Source organism: Chaetodon auriga, chromosome 7, assembly GCF_051107435.1.
Source record: "Chaetodon auriga isolate fChaAug3 chromosome 7, fChaAug3.hap1, whole genome shotgun sequence".
NCBI classification, from domain to species: Eukaryota; Metazoa; Chordata; class Actinopteri; order Chaetodontiformes; family Chaetodontidae; genus Chaetodon; species Chaetodon auriga.
The window spans coordinates 16,882,509-16,906,318 of record NC_135080.1 but is presented as its reverse complement, the minus strand read 5'-3'; the positions used below and the strand labels follow the sequence as shown (position 1 = coordinate 16,906,318).

The following is a 23,810-nucleotide window of genomic DNA, read 5'->3' as shown; positions in this document are numbered from 1 at the left end:
GTCGCCAGGGTGATTACCTGACGCCCACCCTCAGTGTCAGCACAGCACAGAAATGGCGTCAGGGGTGTTGGCAACTCTTGCCATCACATACACACATGCACATGCACAGATAGAGAGAGACACGCACACACACAAACAGAGTCAGACTTCCCGTGTCTTGACAGGCTGCCAGCTCAATCCAAAATAAACTTCTTTCAAAGACAGCCAGACATCACAATAGCATAAATAGCATAAATAATTCAACAACATGAGCATGAATAACTCCCATCCAAATGAGGATCCCTCTCCATTTCTTCACTTTCTGCTACTGACAGGAGCGTCCTGCATGAGTGTACTTGTGCATATGCACGTGTGCACATTTGCATTCATGTTCCTGTATTTGCATCTGCATCTTTCCCTGTGTGTGTTTACGTTTGAGTTGGGATAATTCCTGTAACCTCTCATGTTCTAGTTTTATGTGTTAAGTTCAACAGACCTCTGCTGTCTACGATGAAATGGAAAACATCCTTTTGGTTTTAGACTGAATTACGCAATTTAGGCTGCTATGGCGTTGCACATGTGCAGAATTTATGTTTGCAAGGCCAAATACTTGTGTATATGTAAGGGCATGTGGCAAAGTGCTTTTTCTTGCTGTTTTACGTCCTCTTAACAACACAAGGACTGGCGATGATGAATTAAACACTCTTTTCAGACTAATCGAACAAAGTGATTTTCTTAATTTATTTTCTTTTTTTTTCCATGGATTTAGCCAGAGGGACTTAGGATTTAGTTTTGTGGTTCTGTTTTGCCTTTTTCATGAGGATATTAGTTTCTTTTCTTGACACTGGTTCCTTCTGCTCTTCTAAAGCCTGACACTGTTATTAAAAGGCTTCAGTCTCCTTGAGTCCTTCAATGGATTAAATTGCATTAATTCTGAGTTTTGTTACGTCTATCCTGCCATTACTTTAGCCCCACTGAAAATACAGGAATAGTAATTAGCATCGCAATTTATGCTAAACCTTCCAAGTCAAACACAGTTTAAGAATGATTTTTATTTATTTATTTATTTATTTATTTTTTACAGTTAATGTGGGCATATAATGATCTGCACATTGCTCCTCCATTCACTGTGCTTTATTGGTATATACTGCATGCTATGTGAACAGTTATACAAACGTCCTCAAATATGATAGGAAATTATTTGAAAAGACGTTTTCTCTCTGTGTTTCAATGTGTGTCCCTTGTTGCATTTTGTTGTTACTGAAGGATCTCCGTTGTTATGCTTTCAGCTCGCGTTCTCAGATCTTCTAATGTAGAATGAATATCAGAGTGGGTGTTTTGTGGATGTGGAAAATATGTCTTCATGAAAAAAAAAAAAAGCATGAACAAATCAAAGGAGTGAAACAGATGCCATCACAGTTTCTCTCTTCATTTTTTAGAAATCGCAGCTAAAATACTGTAGATTAACTATGCTTGTCAAATTCAAAGGGGTTGTATTTCAATATTGTTGATTTACAGTTGCCAGAGGAAAACACTCTCTCTCTCCCATTGTCTCTGTCTGTTTAGGCGTTCTGGATGGTCTAGATGGAAGTCTGGACATTGTGGCTCTTTAACCAGCACTGGTCCAACAAGCAGCACAGAGAAGAACAAGAACAGACTTGAAAAGGTACAAGAGAAGTCTGTCTTTGTATCCGTGGATGTTGTGTTAATTCTCGTTTCCTCGTATGCTGTGGATGGGCCTTGTGCCTGCATCTGTGAAAAGTTTACCACTGCTGTTTTAGTGTGTTGAGCATAGCAGAATTAAAATTGCACTTTGTACCCTGACCCTTGATTTGAAACGTTTGTGCCCTGGATCTCAGGGGAGAAACTGTAATGTTTACACGAGAAAAAAAGTGACTCCCTTTCTAAAGGTTACATCTGCCTGAGAGTAAAAAACAACTAGAATGATTGAATTCTCAGCATTTCAGTTTCAGCAGAGGACAGACCCTGCTGTTAAATGATGGTGGTAGAATGAAAAAGCAGATTTTCATTGAAAGGCAACTATAATATAACAAATAATCAAGAATAAATTAAGTCATTTCATGGCAGAGACTAAACATATATTGAAGAACTTCATGTCTAACAAGTTTTTGTCTGTTCGTTTACTTGTCTGTACATTAAATACGCAGTGATGTAAAAGTGCAAATGATAATGAGCACAGTGTAGTTCATATATAAAAACATGCCCACACCTACTTATACATGCAGAAACAAAAACGCCTGTGGAGGACTGTTAGGCAGGTGAGAGCTTCCACAAACTGTCGCCAATGTACTCCCTGTCTCCTCCTCAGCTGTCAGCAGGCAAGGTGAAGATCCGAGTGCTGAAGGATGAACCGCTGACAGGTGAGTAGATAACAGATATAACCTGGGCTTCAGCTGTGCCTTACCTGCACCAGGTAGAGTTGACACAGATGTGCGCTCAAGAACTATTGGTCTTTGATACACTGTACTGTACTGAAATTCTCTCTATGCAGCGCATGGAGGTTAGCATTCAAGAATAGCTACAGTACAGAGTAGCACCCCGCGAACTGGTAAAGGTTCAGCGTCTTGGTCACAGTTACTTCAGTAAGTGCTAGACTTTGGAGTTTGCTAGTTAAAGATTGATCACAGTGACCATCAGCCAACCTTGGCAGGATGATTAATGTATGGAGCATTGCCTGAGGAACAGAATCCCACCTTGAATCACAATGTTTCAAAATGATGTACTGATATTTGTTAAATGTATACAGCAGCAGTAAATGCAACCAAGGCCTGTGTTTAGTAAATACAGTTATTGATAATTGTAATGGGTGGTGTGTCTTTTGTAGTTTGTTTTTATTTATCATATAATACATTTCACATCAGTGGCTCAGAAACTCCAACTAGTTGTATAAGCATGTTTTGTTTTTTTTTTGTTTTTGCACAAAAACCACAAGCACTTGTAGACTTCTTGTACAATTTAGGTGTATATACGTTATTTTTAACAGACTCTGTTCATCCCTACTTTGTTGTTGAACTAGGCAGGGAGTCAGTTACATAAATATGATTCAGATGTTAAAAGTCTTTAATGAAATCCTCTTGCCAAGTGTTAACAACAGTGTACTTGCTCTGTTTAGCTCCACCTCAGCCGCCACCTCCACCTCCACCCCCCACCATTGGTATTAGGGCGACAAGGAAAAACAGGCTGAGAGGAAGATACTGCGGACAGTGTGAAGTCAGGAGTGCTGGACTAGTATGTACACAAACAGACACACTCACACACACTCACTCACACACACACACACACACACACACACACACACAGTACTCTGTATGGCTGAAAATGTTAAAAGACAAAACAATCTGCATTTTTTTAAGGATCAAATTTGATGCATTTTGATACCTTATACTGCTGAATTACACACAAATTAACACTCAGTTAAAAACACCATGGGCCAGATGTACAAACGATTCACACGCACAAAACCACGCTCACAAATACTTCAGACCAGTCATGCAATATCTGCAATATCAATGAATCATTGACCAGCCTTCTCATGTTTGATAATGATCATTGAGATATCTCTGTGATGATGGTGGACAGGTGATTAGTTAATGGTTTGGGCGCTATAAATAGCCACAGTTGTGCGTAATGGTCATGCCTAAAGCCCGCTATTCAGGTGCTGTAGGAGAATCTCACTGATGCGACACAATTGCACTTCTTTTTTTCTGTTCTCCTCATTGACACCAGTATACAAAGGATTGATCAAAGGTGTTTCTGCATCACTTCATGGCTAACCGTGGCAGTGGGAATGAGGCTTGTGCACATCCAGTTCCACAATCACTGATATTTATACAACAGAGCAGGTGTATGTGCGGCTTTATAAATCTGAAGAACGCATATTTAGTCGTGAATCAATGCAGAGTTTTATGCGTCTGGCCCCGGGAGTCAGTTAACTTGACCTCCATAGCTAAAATGTTGAATCTCTCTCTCCATACTTTTTGTTCTTTTCTACCTGTCCATCACTCTCCATCTCTCTGTTGGTTCATTTGTTTCTGGTGCTTCACTGTCCCCTCTGCCCTCTGTCTCTTTCTATATTTCTGTTCTTTCTCTTCCACGCATATAAGTTGTTATCTCCCTCTCTCATCAAGATGCCCGCTATCTTCTGCCTTTTTCCCTCTGCTGTATCCCTGCCTGTTTCTGTCTCTCTTTCTTCCTCTGTCCTATGTGTTTATCTGTCTTTTTCCTCTCCTCTCCCTGCCTCTCTTTCTCTCCCTCTCTCCCTCTCTCTCTCTCTCTCTCTCTCTCTCACTATTCCTCTGCTGTCCTATCTGTTGGTCTATCTGTGTGTTTGTGTTTGCACTGATAACAGTTTAGCTGGACCCGTTCATCAATACTTGAGACCTCTGAGAGCACCATTGTTTATTCTTTCTCGCTCTTCATCCACTACTGCTCAGGAGGAGGGACCGTGGCCTGCAACTGTATGTGTGAACAAGAGGGGGAGAGAGAGAAATAAATGAAAAGCCATACTGTGTGTGTTTGTGCGTGTGTGTATAATGGGCTGTGTCAAACTGAGCTGAGAAGCACATGCTTGATGACCAGTCGCTCCCACATCCCTCTGTAATTCCTATCCTCTGTCTCAGAAGCCAGCACAGTTTAGTATTGAATAACTGATGCTTCTGAGAGACAGCGAGAGAGAGAGAATGAGAGCAATGAGGGACAGAGAGAGATTGATAGAGGGAAGGAAGGAGAGGGAGAGGGGTTGAACTGATTGAGCTGACAGCCACCATTTTTCTGTCCCTTTTGTTGTGGAATAAGTTATTTTAAGTGCAGCACACACATTGTGTTAAAATGTAATGTGGTAATTTGCTTGATAGTGCATTTGATGATGATGGCACTGAATTGTGCAATGAAGGGCCCAGTGCCCGCAGTGCCCCATAGTGATGAGCTTAATGGCAATGCTTACAGTAGTCTGGGCAAGCACATATCACAAATACACACAGTTCGCTCGTGCCCACACACACACGCACACACGCAGACACACGCATGTTTTGGATAGCCCTTCTGCCCTGTAATAATGACAATAATGGAGAGCGTTATGACTGTCTCTGCTGTTCTGTCTGGAACTGCACTTAAGCACACACACGCACACACAATCATGTAGACATCTGCGCTTGTTTTAAGCTATGACTCACACACACTGGCACAGACTACCAAAATCACATGTGCACACACACACACACAGACACACTGCACGCCTAGCCTTGTGCTGTATTCCAGAGTCATCCAGGCAAAAAAAAGGACCTCATTTCCTTCTGCATAGCACAGGAGAGCACAGACGCTTGCAGCCTGATAGGGATGCCTAGTCCCTGGGGAGTGGCTGTAATTTATCCTCAGGCCTGAGGGGGGAAATGAGGCCCTTCTTTATTGGACCATTAAAGGGCAATGTCACAGCACACACACTTGTACACAGTCACATACTGATATGTTTGAGAAGGAATTAAGGGCTGCAAAAGAATGAACACAGTGTCACAAATAAATGCATTAATTAATAGACACAAAAAAACTAAAAGGGGGAGAAGATGAAATGAAAGAGCAAAAAGAAAGGAGCAGGAGTAATGGATGGTAAGACCTCGACACGATGAATTTGTATATGGTTTTGTTTATTGCATTACCTTGTGTAGTTCAATTGTCTATTACAATACGCGATGAAAGACAGGTGAAGACGTAACAACTACTCAAGTGGGCAAGGAAGGGACTAAGAAGGAATGTTCTAAGTCATTAGATCCAGATATATACCACTCTGTCACAAAAAAATTGTGAAATCCCCACTGCGGAGAAGTACAATTCATACTGTTCCCTCAGAGAGCGCACTTAACTATACTTTGTGAATTTGACATGGTATTGATGATGAAACCATGGGCCATAACGAAAAGGAAACCTGCACATCAAATGAAAGGAACCAGACAAATGGTGGCTGTTTGTTTACTGTTTGTTGTTTCTTGAATTTTAAAATGCCTCCGTCCCCCGTCCCCCCCGCCCTCTCTTACACATATCCTCCCTTCTCATTGTCTCATTGTCTTTCTCCACCCCTCCTGTCCTTGCCTCTGTGCTCCGTCCACTCGGTCTAGGCCAATCTCCCCAACCTGCTGATGCAGGGACTTTTCTCCACTAATAAGAACGGATTCTCACAGATAGATATGATAATGACTTCCCTTAAGATGCATTCACTCACACATGCTCATATACCCAAAGCACACACACACACACACACACACACACCACTCCATAAATACATACATGCACACACAGGCTCTCTCTCCCATGCTCTCCCTCTCTCGCTCGCTCTCTCTCTCACCAGGCACACACACACACACACACACACACACACACACACACACACACACACACACACCTTTCAGCATCCTGCCAGAGAATCCATTTCAATATTCATCTCTCCTGTCAAAGTTTGTTTGGCAGGGTTGGGGTGAGAGAAAAGAAAACAATATCCTGCTTTAGGTTTAAATCTTTGATAAATATTACTTAAGCTTCTGCTTGTCAGTGAAGAGTCACACACGCGCACATGCTGCACATGCTGCACATGCACATACATCTTATTTTCTACTTCCATAAGACCTATGAACACACAAATCGTCACACCCAGCTCTTTTCACATACACACACACTGCCTTCATTGTGGATGTCTGTATTGCAGATGTGTGTTGAATGCACAGAAGATTACTGCATTGGCTGCTTTGCCAGATTTCACCAGAAGGGGGCACTGAAGCTCCACAGAATGATCCCCATTCAGGTGAGCATGGTCCCACGTGCATCTAGTCTATCTCCTCTCTGTTTCCCTCTGTCTCTCTTTCTCTTTCACAGATACTTTCAATAATATCTGTCCTGATCCGATTCTCCTTCTGCTTCACTAATTCTTTCTTTTCTTTGCTCTTTCTTGTAACCCTGACTACAGAATCTACTTCACTCAACCTCTTGTCTTTTTCCCCTTTCCCGTTGTTCACCCTCACTTTTGTACACACACACAGACACACTATGTGTGTCTGTGTATGTGTGTGTCAGTGTGTATTGTGCTGTTTTAGCTTTGCTATGTCCTACCAGCAAATAACAAAAAGGATGTTCCTCATTAGCAAATGCCTTGATCACAAAAGCTCATTCTGGTCCGTTATATGCACACACTCACACACAGACTCAATCTCAATCTAACCCCTACCCTAACCTTAACCTTAACCTCACCTTACCCTAACCTTAACCCAAGTCTTCACCCTAAAATTTAATGATTTACATTACTTGTACCGGCATTTTGTCCCCACAAGTACAGCAAGTCCACACAATGCGACTGTGTAAGATTTATGTCCCCACAATGTGAGTAATACACCATCACAGACACATCACACACACTCAAACAGTGTGTTGTATCTATAAAGCAATGGCCCATTAAACCAAATATGTATGCAAAGCATTTTTATTAGGGGAGCCTAATCTTTCCAAAGCTATACCGAATACCCATAATAAGAGTATGCTGTGTTGTTAAAACATCCTGTAAGTATATGGATTTTTAAATATTTGAATTTGAAGTCAGCGATATTTGTCAAATGTCAGACTGAATTTGAATGAGGTCAAATTCAAACTAGACAATATGGGCTGTTAAGCAAATATTGCTCTTTTTTATTGTTCAGTTTTCCTAGCTGTATTTGTGTCTGTCGCTAGAGATAGGAATTTTTATCCAACTAGTAAACACGCTGTTGTCGAGTTGACATCAGATACACTAATTTACTTCCTTAAGTAGACTTTTTTTTTGCTTTTTCAGAAGCACTGCAGAATGCCAGCCAAGTCAGGTCCACTGCTATATGTACCATGGTGACCCATATTATGGCCCTGCTTAGTAGCAAGACCAAGCTAAATTGATTGGCTGCAGCCATGCAGGTGACTAGAGAGAAAGCACATTTTTTTCCATATTCGGCTCTGGAAGTCGAGAAGTTCCTGTGTTTTTCCTCTTACTTTGGATACTGACTTCAGTGTATGTTTGTTTGTTTGTGTGTGTGTGTGTGTGTGTGTGTGTGTGTGTGTGTGTGTGTTTGTAGTTACTCCATGTTCTCTTGGCATATGTGCATCTTCTGTTTTCTGCTGGCTGTACTATGTTTTCCCTGCACAGGTTGTGTATGATTTTGCCAGCTTCTTTTCATGTTATTGTTTTCTTGGGTGCTATTATTTTCATCTAGAAGTGCTCACAAAGAGAGTAACTGCGTGATGACGTGTTTTGTGAGTGTACATGGATATGGCTATGTGAATACACATCCTGTAATTTTTCAGTCAAAAGGTGTTTCTTTGTGTGTGATAATGTGTGTACATATATGTATACTGTTAGATACTATAATTAACTGGCCCTTACGCAGTGTAGCTTAGCTTATGTAGACATCTCCTAGTTCAGTGTTTATGTGCTGCCTGACTGCTGGTTGGGTCAACACCAGTATGTGACTGGGTAGCCTCCATGGTGGAGCAAAGTCATACACAGTCATGGAGACAAGAAGTACAGACATTGAAACAGCTCTGTTTCTTTTTCTCTTCAGTGCTCGTCTCTGTTTCTCTCCTCATGGTCACTCAGTGATGCATGAGTGGAACTCGCTCACACCTTCAAACCAAACACATACACATGCATACTCTTGAACAAACACACATGCAAACTGTGTGTTTTGGCAGGACATAAAGACAGGGGATTATGCACATGCAGCTGACACAGGCATCTCTCTCTCTCTCTTCCTCATTTGCTAATCCTGTTTCATTTGCCTTCGAAAGAATGAGGGAGGGAGAGACAGCGAATGAGTGGTCAGAAAGAGAAAAGGAATATTAATTTCATCAGTATGCTGTGTTGGGGCTTTCGTCAGTGCCTCAACAGCTCATGTTTCCAGCCTCACACACACAGACCTGGTTCAATTAATTTTTGCAAAGCAGTCTTGGTATTTGATTTAGCGTAACCTGTGTGGAGTACCAGATGGGTGTGGTATGCGGTATCAAAACAAATCTGATGTCAGCTAATTTTTAGTCATACAACAATATTTAAAATGTAAATTAGCAGATTCATTTAGCTGATTTAAATGTAATGAAATTGTTTTATTGCCTTCTGTCTTGTTGTAAACCCCACCCATCTCTTCTTCTTTGTCTCTCTTGAGAAGCAGAAAGAATCCATCACTTGCATGCTGTGGAGCCCCAAAGGGAAATTTTATTTACCCTTGCTCCCTAAGAAGTCAAACATGCTGCTGCAACTGCTGAATAGTATCCTAGAGCTGGTGTAGTAGGGGTTGCCCAGCTTAAATGTGGTTGATACTTGTATGTGGTGGTTTGAACCCTACAGTAAATTCTCTCACTGAAAGACAGTTCTTCTGTTCACAATACTTATCTTCTGGTTCAGAAAAGGATAAACTCAAAGCACTGTTCTAACACAGACTGATTATGATTGCAAATGGCAGAGCTTGAAGGCTTTCACTGTGTTGCAATTGGCTGTTAAGTTATCTGAAGAATGAAAAGAGAGAGCTTGAGAGAGAAGTTCAAAGCCATACCCACTCTTACATCTTCGCACACCTGCCCATTGTGTGAACTTGGTGTGATTGTTGGATTGTATGTTTGGGAAAGTTACATATCGGACTCAGCCCCTTCCAGCTTCGCTGCCACGAAGGGGGTTTCAGTCACTGTTAGATGATCTGACAAGCTCTTAGTTTGAAGCGTACCAAGGCCTCAAGTGTCCATTGATGTGCACCTGTAAGCACAGTTGGCTGGTGACCAAAAACAGAAAGAGAAACAGCAAGAAGGCTGGCTTCAGTAGCTGCACTGCTTGAAACTTGCAAGGCAAAGATTTTCCTTCAGAGGGTGTGAAGATGAGGAAAGTAATGTCCTTAGGCATGTTGGATTGTTTGCAGACAAAGATTTGATTCTTAAAGATTTTGTGGCCATGGGCAAGTTCCCTCCCACGAGATGCTGAATGAACTAATTCAACACATGGATGGAGTGTCGCTGAATGAGCTGCTTTCATCACTGATGAGACCAGAGATATTTCAGAACAAAAACAAGTCTCTGTCTTTACCAGATTGGGCATATACAGATTCATCCATTCAGAATGACATTATTACTGTGCAGAATCAATCACAGGCATGAACAAATGGCTCGTGACCAGGAGATGGCCAACATAGGACTGTGCTTCTGTCCTGCAGAGGAAAATGTTTAGTGTTGCTAAAAGGAAGTGATCAAAAAGTTTCATCACTACTAAAGTGACACTACCAAAGTCACCACAAATGTCCCTGCGCTGAATGGGCTCATAAGACTAATTTTGTTGTTTCTAGGATTTATGTGATACTATAACTTTTCTCTATGCTCAATAGATTGCATATGTCCTGCAGAGCTGGGTTACATCTTGTCAGTAGTGAATAGCCGTGAAGGTGATACAGGGCCAATTTCTAGGTGTCAAAGATTGAAAACCAGCAATAAAATGTATCGTAAAATGACCAAAATTATACTGTAACTTCTGAGGCTCCCCTAAATTCCGCATCTGTCTTTCTGAAGTATCTCAGTTCCTCCACATTTCCCTGAGTCCATCTTGGTCTGTGTGTTTCTGTTGGACACCTTCAAGGACAGGATAACAGTCTACAGACAGGTAAACCTCGGCAGCCCTGCTGGTCTGCGGTGATTAATGGAACAGAGTAATGAATTCAGCCTGTGGTATAGAGAAAAGCAATCAGCTCTCATGCAGCGTGCTTCCCATTTTCTCTTGTCCATAAGTATGGAAATATCTGATCACACTCTATGTAAATTATTTTTTTTCGAGGAATAAAGGATTGGTTTATGTGTGATGCGTTATTGGATGGAGTTTGTAAATAGATCAGTTGCTTTGTGGTTAAAATGGGATCTAATGTAAAGCCAGTATACAATAAGTGGGATACCAGCTTTGTCATGTGATGTGCATTACCAATGTCATTCTGCATAGGCTATTTGTGGTTTCATTTATATAAAATAAAGGTGCATACGCTAAATATAAAATGGAGTTCATCGTTGTGACTGTCAAGGTTATGCTGGTGATGTAGGTATGGGCACTTAAAATAATTAGGTTGTACCCTCTAAATGGGGTTCATGGCAGTTGGCTATAGTGGCATCATCTCATTGGCTTCATATCATAAGTGCGCATGTAGAACTTGCTTTGTAATGTATTAAATTATATGAAAATTTGTGGAAACTGAGGTCAACAACACTCCTGATGAAGAGTATACCTCCTCACTATTATTTTTACTTTTATGTTTGGCAGTTCAAAAAGACCCAAATGCAGGACACTCAGGCAGGCAGGTCGAAGAAACAAAAGTAACACTGTTGATCTAATATGTATATGTCATTCACTATGACCTTCTTTTACAGGCAGACTTACAGACCCATGTGAGCACTCAAGATGTTGTCAGCTGCTTCCAGGAACAGATCAACCCTTGCTCTAATCCTGGTACCTTTACAAGTCTTGACCCCGGTCCCAGTTCCAAGCCCAGTCCCAATCACACCATCAAGTCCAAGGCAATTACCAGACAAGGAGATCACAGTTCAGAAAAAAGAACGGAGGCTGTGGCAAAACCTACACAATTGCACCCTGATTCCAGCCAGGTTGGTGGTAATCTTTACTGTTACTTGTTGAGTCGCACGCACTACAGTGCTAGAGGTACTTTATACTATATGTAATCCAGGGCTGAGGTTAGGATCCCAAAATGAATTGTTTTCAGATACACTGACTCATTAAATGTAGCATGTACAGTGTTTCTGCATACAGTTCACCAATTTACAAGCAACATCCACACAAAGCCTATAAGCACAACACACATCCATACAGACCCATTATGGTGAGCCAATAATTGATTTTGCTCCCTTGCAACTGGTAGCTTATGACAACACAAGTTAAGTTAGAAGAGTTTAGTTTGGATAAGAACATTGTTTCAAAGCCTGAAGTGTAAAATGCACGGTGTTAAAACAGCACATCACAAGTCAACAGTACAGATATGCACTTGTATTCCTAATCTGCTGTTTGTGCTTCTGTCAAATTCAATAGATTGTTGATCTTATATTAAGAAACAGTGCAGAATCTTGCATTACAATCTATGGTAAGGTAATGTATAGCCATATTTTGCAATTCCAAGTTTCAAATGTGTCCACACCTTTTTATTTGACATTTTTCAAAACTTTTAGGAGAATCCATTAAAAGTTAGGGTTTTGCTTTTACGAACAATTATTTTGAAAAAAATAGGTTTTTCAAATGGTTATTGACCCATGAAATAAATCTCCAGATATAGTTCCCATGCTGTGACAGTACAGCAGAAACATGTCAAACAAGCCTCTGCAGCGTGTATGTTTTGCGTCTGCATCCTGTGAATCAATTGGAAAGACTTCCAACACATCCTAATTGACACTATATCCACAGGCTGTGTCTCCATGCAGGCTTGTGAATGCATGCACCTTTAGACTAAAAAATGCCCCCCAACAGTCGAAGTCTGGCAATAACAGTTAGATTGACATTTAGACTCCACCACAGACCTCAGCTAACCTTATTCACACAGCAGTCATTTGGAACAGTTTGGTTCAGAAGGTACCAAGGTATTTAGTGTTTAACTTGTGTTCAGACTTGTGCATTGTGCTCAGTTTTCCTACGACCAATTTCATGTTTGAAAGTTCCACGAATTCCACTTCTAATTTAGTCTAAAGGAGCGCTGAGGAGCAGAATCCCATCAAGAGTTAAGTTCTGCAGTTGTTTTGAGCAGACTGTGTTATTCTAAATGTTTTTCTTCAGATGAACATTCTGAATGCATTCACACATTCGGTATATATTCACGAAGAACTACAAGGCCTTGAACTCCCGTCACACCATTGAATATGTTTTCTTACAATGTGAAAAAAACTGCAATGAGAATGTTTATGTTTGCAGTTGTAAGGTACAGTTTTTAATACCCTTCCTGTCACACAGAGCAAAGGTTGCTGTTTTTTTCACATGGCTTTCAAGTGACTGTTTCCAATTATCATCTGTCTCTTTAAACAGTCCTCACTTATCGTACGTTGTTGGGTACTTATGACAAACCAAGCAGTGTGTCTGTATGTATTGAGTCATTATTCTCCACCCAGTCGTCGTATGCTTTTCTCCAAGACGCAATGAATGTTCTTTTCGTGCTCTACTCACACAGACACAGGAAGAGCAGAGTGGAGTCTCAGAGAGTAGAGCAGACCTCGAACTGTTTGTCGTGTCTGGAAAATTATTGAAATGAAATTAGTTCTGAAATTATTAATCACTTTTTAATCACTGACCCGACAGGGCAACGGATTGAATTTACTTGTCTTATGTAACTTTGTACTGGACCCAGGCCGCCCTTATTGTTGAACCCTGTCACATTCATCCCAACCAAGCTACTTTTAGAGATCTGATATGAAGATAGACACGTTCAGGCAATTTCCTATTACTTTATAATGGTGTATCAACAAAGACATAGCCAAGGTCACAACCAAAATTGCACGTGTCCAACCTCTAGAGAAATGTTTTTCCTTGTTCTTACCTGCAAACTGTGTGCCTCCAGCACTGAAAATCTCAGTAACAGTCACTTCCGCTATTTTGCACAACAATGAATATTTGGTAATTCAAAGGTGCAGTGCACTGGAATACAAATTAGATTTTTCTCTGTTAGCAGAAAACACAGTTTTTGTGGCCAGTTTTTGATCTATGGTAGTACTAACCTTTAATAATGATATACATACATGTACAGAAGAGAAGCTTCTTAGCCTAACATCACATTATGGCCATCCATGACCACAACTAAAGTCAGGAAATATTTATTTTGTTACAGGAGTTGGCTGTGAATCATGGAGAGGAGAAAATGCCGGAAATTACTGAAGAGGAGCAGAAAAAGGAGGTTGAGTGGGGATTTCCCGGCACCCTTCTTAGAGGAGATTACAATGAGGAGGAGTCTGCGAGATCTTTTCAGGAGGCTCTTGGACAGTGGAGAAGAGAGAAGAGTGATGGAGCAGAAGAACCCGTGACTGAGGATACCAGAGGGGCACCCGTTCGACCAGGTGAACTACATAGATGGTACATGGTCACATGCACCAGATACAACATTCTATGCACACTGTATATACAGTAGCACTTGAGTAAATGTTAGTACATTTTTTCCATCTTTGCCAACTGCATCCTTCTCTTCTTAGCTCTCTTATTTTCACCTACTCCTCAGCTTTCCCGCTCACCCCCTCCATGTCCGTGCTCTGATCTGTTAAGGCCTTATAGAAAGTGCTTACCACTGCAGTAGGAGGGTAATCCATGGCTGTTGCATATTGAGATAATGAGAGGAGTGTTAGGGGTGGCCCTACTCCACACCACAGCACTATTCGCTTCAGCTGTGTGCATGGGTATGTCTACCAGCTCCACTGTGTTCGCCGTTTTTATGTCTTTTCACACATGCTGTGTTTCTATATGCTCGCATGTGCGACAGTGTTTGTGTGGGTGTGTAATATTGGTGCTATTATTCTAGGTTTTGTGTGTGTGTGTAGGTGTTTGTGCTTTTTATTAGGCCTCCTGTTTTCTCTGCTTTACTGCTTGGACAGAGTCTGTCCTCTCTCCTTTCGCTCTGCTCTGCAAATTGCTGCTAGCCCCTCCAGCCCTAATTATTTCTGTCAGGCCAATGGCACCCAGGCCCAATTTAAAGCCGCCACTGTGGACTGCCAAAGTGTCTGGAGTACAATCATAACATTTCTCTTTCTTACTTCTATCTTTCCATTACTCTCATGCGCTTACTATGTTCCTTTTGTATTGTGTACATCTTTTTCTTATTCCCAGGGGGCTCTCTCCTGTCTGTTTGTGTTTTGACATTCTTGGCGTGGTGACAAGGTATTTTCTCACTTCTTGACGGGAGGTGTTTTGAGGAAGGTGTTGAGAAGCCGGCAAATGATGTGTTCCTGGCCTTTTTTTCTACTTTTGTCTGGCATCTTTCTTTCCTTTTGGCCATGTTTTCCTCCTCCTCTCCCTCTTAACTTAACTTTATTTTTGTGTGATCTCCCCTTCTCCATTTTTCTCAAGTATCAGTGTCAGATGTGGCAACCCAGGCAGACCCCGCTCCAGACAGAGGAGCTGAAGGACTCGGAGGAGGAGGGGGAGAAAGGAGAGTGCCTGTCAGGGTGGAGTTCACAGAAAGCAGCCTTACCAACATGGACAGATTGCTTCTCAAGAGGCACCGCAGGTACACAGACAGACAGACAACAACGTACATGCACCACACATGCACACACTAAAGCATGAAGAAACTTCTGGCATGGGTTTCAGGCAGTAGGCCCTATGAGATGCTATGTCTTCCTCATCTTCATTATGCAAGACAACAAATCTCTTTTTTTCAAATTAGTTTTTTTATTCTTTTAGAAAACATATGTAACTTGCATTTACACACACACATACACACACAAATGTCTGCTAAGCAGGTCAGAACTTATGTTTAGCAACTTTGATGTACTTACTTATTTATTGTGCATTTTACAACAGCTTTAAATATGACACAACCAATCAAAACTAAGAACTATGACTATCCTGTTAAAATGCCTAATTTACATGGTGCTTCTTTCACTTTTACTTTGATGGTATATGTTTGCTACTTGTCATTGCTGTCAGAATGTTTTGCTCATATTTTGCATATAAACTAAATACTACATACAAGTAATGCTCACCCATTCAGGCAGTGTCTACTGATGAATAAATAACAAAATAAATAGATTATTTTAGGAGAACTTGAAAGTCAGAAGTTAAGTGTGCTTGTAGCCTTTTCCATCAACTTCAAGAAATGCCATGAACAACTCCTCAGTGTCTCCCTGCTCCATCCATCACCTTGATTTCCTTTTTTTCCTTTGCTGGTGCCAACTGATGTTGCTAAGCAGTAGCAAATTGCCTCTTCGCAAAATGGGATGATTTCCAAGTATTTTAATATGGACTACTTTTTCTTCGAGGGTTTAGAGGTAATGAACGTAACTGTATTCATGCATTAGTCAGACTAGAGAGTGCTATAAAGGATGGCAAGTCTCAGCTGGCATGTAATGTTGAGTAATTCAATGGATGTGAGACGAACACTTTGTGACAAACCAAAGGTCTGATCAGGCCTGGTAAATTAGGTTTCATTGTTGGCATGTTGTGGAACTTAGCAACAGGTACATTTTCCCAAATTATTGGTGAATTGGGAGTAATACCTTATTTGTCACCGTAATATTACAACCCTGATTCCAAAAAAGTTGGCATGCTGTGTAAAATGGAAATAAAAATAGAATGCAATAGTATGCAAACAAACTGTGTTTCATGAAGTGTTCTTGAGCCCATGTAGTAACAACACCTTGCCTTCAAACTCTGTGGTCCAACTCCTCCATCATCCACTGCAAGGCAAACCCCTCATTTCTCTTTGATTTCTCTAGTTTTCTGACCCAGCTATGTGCCATCTCACCACCCCTTGTCCTTCTGGGTGACTTTGATATTCACTTTGATGACACTGACTGTAAATCTATTGTTGAATTCCTGGAACTGCTACATCAATTCAACTTCACGCAACACATAAACTTCCCCACTCACAGTTGTGGTCACATCCAAATTTGGTCTGCTCCACTGGTCTTTCAATGCATTAGCTCTCCAGCCTCAACCTCAATATCTCACATTGCCTGGCAATCACTATGGATACTGACATCTCTATCCCCATCTGAAAAGTTAAACACAAAATATCCTTCAGAAATCTCAAATCTCTCCCCCCCAGCTCTCTCAGCCTCGCTTGCCAGTAAAATGTCCACCTCCTCTCCCCTGCTGTCTGAAAATCCCTATGATCTTGCCAACTACTATAATGACACACTCTCCTCCTGTCTTGATCAGCTGGTTCCCATTAAAACCAAAACAGTCTTGCTCACACACTCGTTTCCTTGGTATACTCCTGAACTTCACCGAATGAAAACCCGCATGTGCCAGCTTGAAAGACTCTGCAAGAAAGCTGGTTGAACAGTGCATCTTTAAGCCTACACAGACTATTTTCATCAATACAAAGATGCTCTCATCGCAGCCTGGTCCACCTCCCACTCACACCTCATACACTCTGGCTCCAACAACCCTAAGGCTCTCTTTTCCACAATAAACAAACTTGTCAAACCTCGTGGCAACACCTCCAATTCCTTCACAGTTAAGAAGTGCTCCTTCCTTTCGTTTTTCAAAATAAATATAGACACCATCTACAGTAACCTGACACCCCCCCAATAAAAAAAAACCTTTTACAGCAGCTGTCTTAGATCCCCCTTCTCTCCTCTGTCCACTTGTGTTCTGAATCCTATCCCATCCAATCTTGTTAAGGACTGTCTCCCAACTATCTCTTCACTCATCACAGAAATCATTAACTCCTCCTTCAGCTTGTGTTCAGTCCCCCAAATACTCGAACTGGCTGCTGTCACCCCCATCCTCAAAAAATCTGGACTCAACCCTGATATTGAGTAATTTCCGGCCCATCTCCAATCTCCCCTTCCTGTCAGAAATACTGGAACGTGTTGTCACTTACCGACTCAAAGCCCACCTTATCTCCAATAAACTGTTGGAACCATTTCTATCCAGTTTCCACTCGCAGCACAGCACGGAAACGGCCCTCCTCAAAGTCATCAGCGACCTCTTCCTCTTCTCAGCGTCTGGTCACCTCAGCATTCTCGCCTTCCTCTGCCTCACTGCAGCTTTCGACACCATCCTTGCTTGTGATTGACTGAGCCTTTCCAGGATGCCCCTTTCATACCCAATCATGATCCTATCATCTGTTACCAATGAGCCTGTTTACCTGTGGAATGTTCCAAACAGCTGTTTTTGGAGCATTCCACTACTTTCCCAGTATTTTGTTGCTCCTGGCCTAACTTGTTTGAAATGCATGCTTGCTGCATCAAATTCATAAGCAGATATTTACGAAAATCAATGATGTTGATGAGGTCAAACATTAAATATATTATCTTTGTATGCGTTCTGTTTTATTCATCTTTTATATACTGTACCAGAGTTTTGGAATCAGGGTTGTAACAACTACAACACCACACATGAGTTGCTGTGAAGCTTTGGGTGGACTAAACAATGCAGATGATCTCATGCCATGCATTGATTCTTAAGTTTAATCTATTTAGTACAGTAATGTTAATCTTTTAATGAACTCATTAGCTTAGCCTTTGTTTATTAAGAAAACAGATGAAGCCATTGTGATTTCATTTCAATTGCTCATATAGTTCAATTTTTAAGACTGCAGCAATGTCAAGGTACAAGATTTTTAGACAATCATGTCTACATGTGAATGTGAAAATCAAACAATTGTTGTTTCCATGTAGTATACACTTTAACAAACACATACAGAGGTCACTTGCAGACAAATGGTTGAGGTCAGTACTTGTACTCCTGGGAACACCCTCTTTCATTACTGGGCACACAAATACGCCCACATGTGCACACACAATTTTCACATCACACACACTATTGCCACTGCACATGCCTCTCTTTAGTCAGCCTACATAAGCCACCGGTTTCTCAGCACTTATTGTGCTGTAGACTGCCTGAGGGCCTGGCTTCAGCAGGTCCCATTATTACAGCCCTTTATTTAAGCGGCTCCTTTTGGACTGAGTAGCCCACTGGAGAGTAGGCCAGAGGAGAGGAGAGCAGAGTGCAGTTTTTGGGCCTGCTGACTGCATGAGCTGGAATGCTCTAAGTCCCCAGCTGTAGCAGCCTTTAACTGTGGAATAGACTAGAGAGCCAATCTAGAGTGCAATAAGCCTGCAGCGGTGATGGTGGCAGAGCTTAATGGAGAGACAGAGAGACTGGCTGGCTGCAGAAAGGAAGAGTGGGAGGCTGAATTTTAACAAGCTTCTGTAATAATGAGAAAGAGAATGAAGGAGGGAGCATGGAGGAGGAAGACGTTTTAAAGAATTTGCTAAAAGTGCTCAGCTATGCACATTAGAGTCATAAAGCCTATCACCTTGTTAGATTTGTGGATGTTCTTCAGATTACAGAAAGCAAGCTTACGACCAGGGGGGTATCAGTCTGATTGCATCAGATGACAGGTCACTGTGAGCGGGCTGGTGAATGCTCCCTCTCCGTAAACCGCCAGATTCAAAGTATCTGTGATCAAAGAACTGAACCCTGAAAAAAAGTCTGCTCAGACATAGCACTGAGATCTGAACAGGCCCCTACCCACATCTGTACACAGCTGACCTGACAGTGCCTGACTTGTACTGCCAAATTTAGATCCCAAATCTGGCCCGATGTGTCGCTGTATTTCTTGTCAAAGGAAAAAGACAGTATTGTATTGGTCATCTACTGTACAAGGCATATAGGCTTACTTTAGAGACATAAAAAGGCTTTCTTAGAGTAAAAAATAACTTATCTGGGAACCACCACAGAAAAAAGACACAGTGGCACAAAACACACATAGTTTATAATAGCCATAAAGCCATTATTGGCTTATTGAACAAGATTCCAGCGGGGTGATAATGTTGCTCCATGTCTGTGAAAAAAGAATAAGCGCAGAGCCATTACAGTAGGCTGTAGAGAAAAACTCCCATTTTTAAACAATCAGAGAAAATGTTCTGCTTGAGCATACTTTACACAGATGCCAGGATGCCTCTAGACTCCATCAACAACAATGTTAACTTCCGTCTCATTTGTCTGTCACGCCCAATACTTTTACATTGTTTCTCCAGCGAAACAAATCAAATTTCTTTCAGTCCTATTTATTTTTTTCTGACTTTAAAATGTCAATTGTGTTGTGAAGTAAAGGCTGCCTGGTCTGAAGTAGCTAATTTGACCTGTGCTGTACACTTACTCAGAGCCAAAGTTTCAGCTACAGAAATGGAAGCTTGAATAGTTGGAGTAATGGTTGAAATATCGCCTCTGATAGATGTGGTGACTTCCATAAAGCACTTTTGGAACAAATGTCAGATTTGATTGAGCTAACCCGCTGTCCGCAGGGCAAATATAGCAGCAATAATGGTCCTGTTGAAGAGCTCATCTCTGTCTAATCCCTCTTGCTTTTACTTTGCTTTATGGCAGAGGGCATCAAACAAGGGCATTGCCATTAGTCTAAGAGATGTTTAAATAATACCTCAATTAGAATGAAATATTGTTTTTGATGAAGTATCATAAATAAAACTGACAAGCTAAGAAAGCACATCTTATACATCATTTAGCAGTGCAGCACCTCCCTTTCACTCAATACTACAATTTTGTAATTTGTCTGGAATCTAGGTAGTTATACTGTGTCTCACTTTCTCCCTTTTACAGAGACTTATCCATAATTTTACTGTAGGGAAACTCTTGTCTAGCTCTTCCTTACAGGGTGCAGGGCGATATGGTAGGGATTCAAAGTCCTTCCTCAGGAACACTTAACAACAGTTGGTTTTTTGCACTGTGGATGCTAAAGCTCAACCGATTGAAGGTCTCTTTATTCTATGCTCCGTCTTGTTTTTCACAAAACAAATAAATAATTCAATATTATGTTTAACATATATTCTGTGTTAGGATGGACTCAAACATGTATCTCCTGGGTAAGGTAAAAATTCAAGAACAGGGGAGACCAGAAGAGAAATATGATTCTTTCCTTTTCTGGCAAAAGCCTAAATGCAAACAGCCTAAGGCTAGGAAGGCTACTGCATGTAAAATACAGTAAGTAAGGAGAACTAGAGATGGATGGATGGAGCAAAGGGATAAGAAATGGGATTTGAGGGACAGGATTAAATATAACCCTCTGAGTACATTAAATAGACAGAGAAAAGATAAACATTGCCAGGTTTGAGGATATGGACTAATTTCGAGGAGAAGATATAAGCTACAAGTAACTTCCCCAGTCAGCCCTTATGGCCAGCCTGGAGCTTCTCACAAAGTCCCTCTCACTGGTCTTGCACTTTGGCCAGATTAGATGAGGAAAGAGGATATAGAGGGAAGGTGAGAAATCAAGAGGGACGGTGTGAAGGACACAGCTGTGTATTGTTTTGGTCTGGCTACAGTGGAATGATCTGACAAGAGGACCAAACCAGAAAGTGTACATGAATCCATCAATATGTCCATTTGTCCATTCAGCCAGCCAGGTCTCAGTATAAGATAATAAAAGAAAGGGAGCATGGGACTGAACAGAGGAAAATGGTAAATGGTCTGCAGTTATATAGTGTTTTCTAGTCTTACCAACCGCTCAAAGTGCTTTCAAACACAAGCCAGCAATCACCCATTCAAACACACATTCATACACTGGTGACAAAGGCTATCATGCAGGGTGCCACCTATTCATCAGCAGCGATAACCGTTCATGCGCATACTCACGAACTGTGGCACAGCTATTGGGAGTAATTTGGGTTCTGTATCTTAAACAGGGATACCTCGACATGTACACTGCAGGGGCCACCAACCTTCTGATTGGTGGACGACCGCTCTGCCTCCTGAGCTACAGCTGCCATGCAGTCGAAAAAATAAGAACCGTCACTCAGTCCTTATTATCTTTCGTCTGTGGCCTGGTTTAGTCTATAGGTTTATGGTTTTATTCACTTAGGGTTTATCTGTTTATTTATATATGATTTTTTTCTTTCCAGAACACCAATCGAAACATATCCATTGTTGGCCTTCGGTACAGGTTTAAACCCACTATCTAACACAAGCACTGAGGAGGAGACTACAAGCAGCCTAACAGGTAATACACATGAGCACACACACATATACACACACATGTGTATATGTCCATGAGACCCTTTTGACACTAATAAGATACTGACATACAGCTTTGACAGGTGTGTGATCTTGCTGTACACACCACCTTTCTGATATACAGTACATACTAAAACAGGCTCTCAGACCAAACAAAGAAACAGCTAAGGACAGCGTAGTTTGACAGATGACCTGCACGCACGCGTGCGCACAAACACACACCCACCCACACACACACACACATCAGACACACATATACAAACCCATGGTAGCAAAAGTAAAAAACCTCTCCCTCTCAGCGGGTCAGACGTATCAGTGCCTGCCCATCCATCCGTGGCGGTGTGACGGGTAATCACTGCCTGTGATTGTGTGGGCAGAGGGCCGTTAGAGGCGGCTCATGCCTGACAGGTTGCACTCTGCCTGGGTAAGGAATGGGGCAGGGGGAGACGGGGTGGGGGTTGGCCTGTAAGTCTGAAGCTCAGGGCCTGGAGCTCATCAGTCAGGGGAGTGTCCTGGCTGTCTGGCCCCCAGCCGAGGCTGTCAGGAGACGGGTAGACCACGGTTATCTCTCCCCTTCCAAACCTCTGGACCCTGGGGCTGTCAACTGCCTCTCATCACATCAATCAAGATTCACTCCAATCTCGACCTTGTTAGGATCTGCAAGTCCTTGCTTGCCCCCTTCCCCATAGCTGTCTATCTCAAATAGTTGTTTCTTTGAAAATCTTCGAGGTCAAAATGGTTCCCTGCGCTCCTCAAAGACGTGTTTAATATGTGACAAGGCAACCACACAAATTTTTCACAGTAATTTGGAGTTTTGGCGAATATTTCCTCATAACAGCAGTGTCCTGAATGGACTAAGGTGTATATTATAAATGAACAATATCTCACAGTTCTCCACTGTGCCTGATCTAATAAATCAGAGATGCTTTAACAACAGTCTGAAAAGTAACACTATACAGCTTTAAACAGCTCATGTCTCCTAAGTATTACAACTTTTATAGATAGGCAGCTTTGTACTTTTCTAAGTTCTTGTGCTCCCTGCCCCAGCATCTTTAACAGCGCCTGCCATTCAATCGCGGGTTGCACTCTTAGAAATCACATTCCAAACATACAAATGACTCTCTTCCACATCCTGGTTGAGTCTTCAATCTGGAGCGCCTACCAGAGGAAAGAAGTTGGAACAGGTTGCGTCCAGGATATGAGGGGTCTGCAGTGATGCTTCCTGCCCTTTTCCTCAGTCTGGAGGTATCTTAGTCCTGAATGGAAGGTGGGTTGGCACCAGTGATTCTTTCAGCAGTCCTTGTAGTCCGTTGCAGTCTGTTCTTGTCCTGTTTGGTGGCAGACCACAACCAGACGATGATGGATGTGCATAGATCACAGTGGATTATTCCTGCGTAGAACTGGATCAGCAGCTGTCAGGTCTCCTGAGGTGGAGTCGTTGGTGTCGAGGGTGGTCCCCTCCTGATGGTCTGGGTGCTGGATGTAATTTTTCCCAGCCTCACCTGCTGCTTCCTGTCTGTCAGGAAGTTTGTTATCCAAACAAAACAACTATAGATTTGTTTTGAAGAAAGATTTGATTATACAACACTGGACTTAAAGTTGATTTCTTGTTTGCTGACATGGGATTCAAGGATAACCTCTGGATGCTTTAGAATGGTGGGAAGCTATTTAGGGACCAGACTGTTTTGGTCAGATCTTGTCCTTCATGAGGCTGAAGGCTGAGAGATCAGTCAGAGAATTAGACCATTTGTTGTAAGTCATTATTGTAGTTATATTTAGTGGAAAATTCTCTGCCCTTGAGAAAGCTCCCTAACGGAGGGTTTCTCAACTCTATCCCATGGCCCAGTTTTTTTAGTTGCCCAGCATTAACCCAGAAAGTTGACAATTTGTTATAAGAATATGGTACACTTTTGTCACCCTTTTTCAAGGGTGTAGAGCACATATGTCAAACCTATTCCACAAAGGGCCAAGTGGCTGAAGGTTTTCTTTCCAACCAAGCAGCAGCACACCAGTCTTGACTCATTTCATTAGCTGATCTCAGTCTTCAGACAGCTGATTGGTCAGACTGCGTGCTCTTGACTGGTTGGAGGAAAAACCTGCAGCC

The 23,810-nt window shown here is 41.8% G+C and overlaps 1 protein-coding gene across 1 annotated transcript in view; it reads left to right on the top strand.

The window, feature by feature from the left end:
* Nucleotides 1–23,810, top strand: part of zbbx (zinc finger, B-box domain containing) — a 50,562-nt gene that overhangs the window by 7,552 nt on the left and 19,200 nt on the right. Inside the window, exons 3-10 of the mRNA XM_076735267.1 lie at nucleotides 1,546–1,645; nucleotides 2,309–2,360; nucleotides 3,113–3,228; nucleotides 6,692–6,787; nucleotides 11,392–11,625; nucleotides 13,842–14,067; nucleotides 15,068–15,227; nucleotides 21,595–21,692. Coding sequence (XP_076591382.1) covers nucleotides 1,546–1,645; nucleotides 2,309–2,360; nucleotides 3,113–3,228; nucleotides 6,692–6,787; nucleotides 11,392–11,625; nucleotides 13,842–14,067; nucleotides 15,068–15,227; nucleotides 21,595–21,692 — 1,082 coding nt within the window. The remainder of the gene's footprint in view (nucleotides 1–1,545; nucleotides 1,646–2,308; nucleotides 2,361–3,112; nucleotides 3,229–6,691; nucleotides 6,788–11,391; nucleotides 11,626–13,841; nucleotides 14,068–15,067; nucleotides 15,228–21,594; nucleotides 21,693–23,810) is intronic.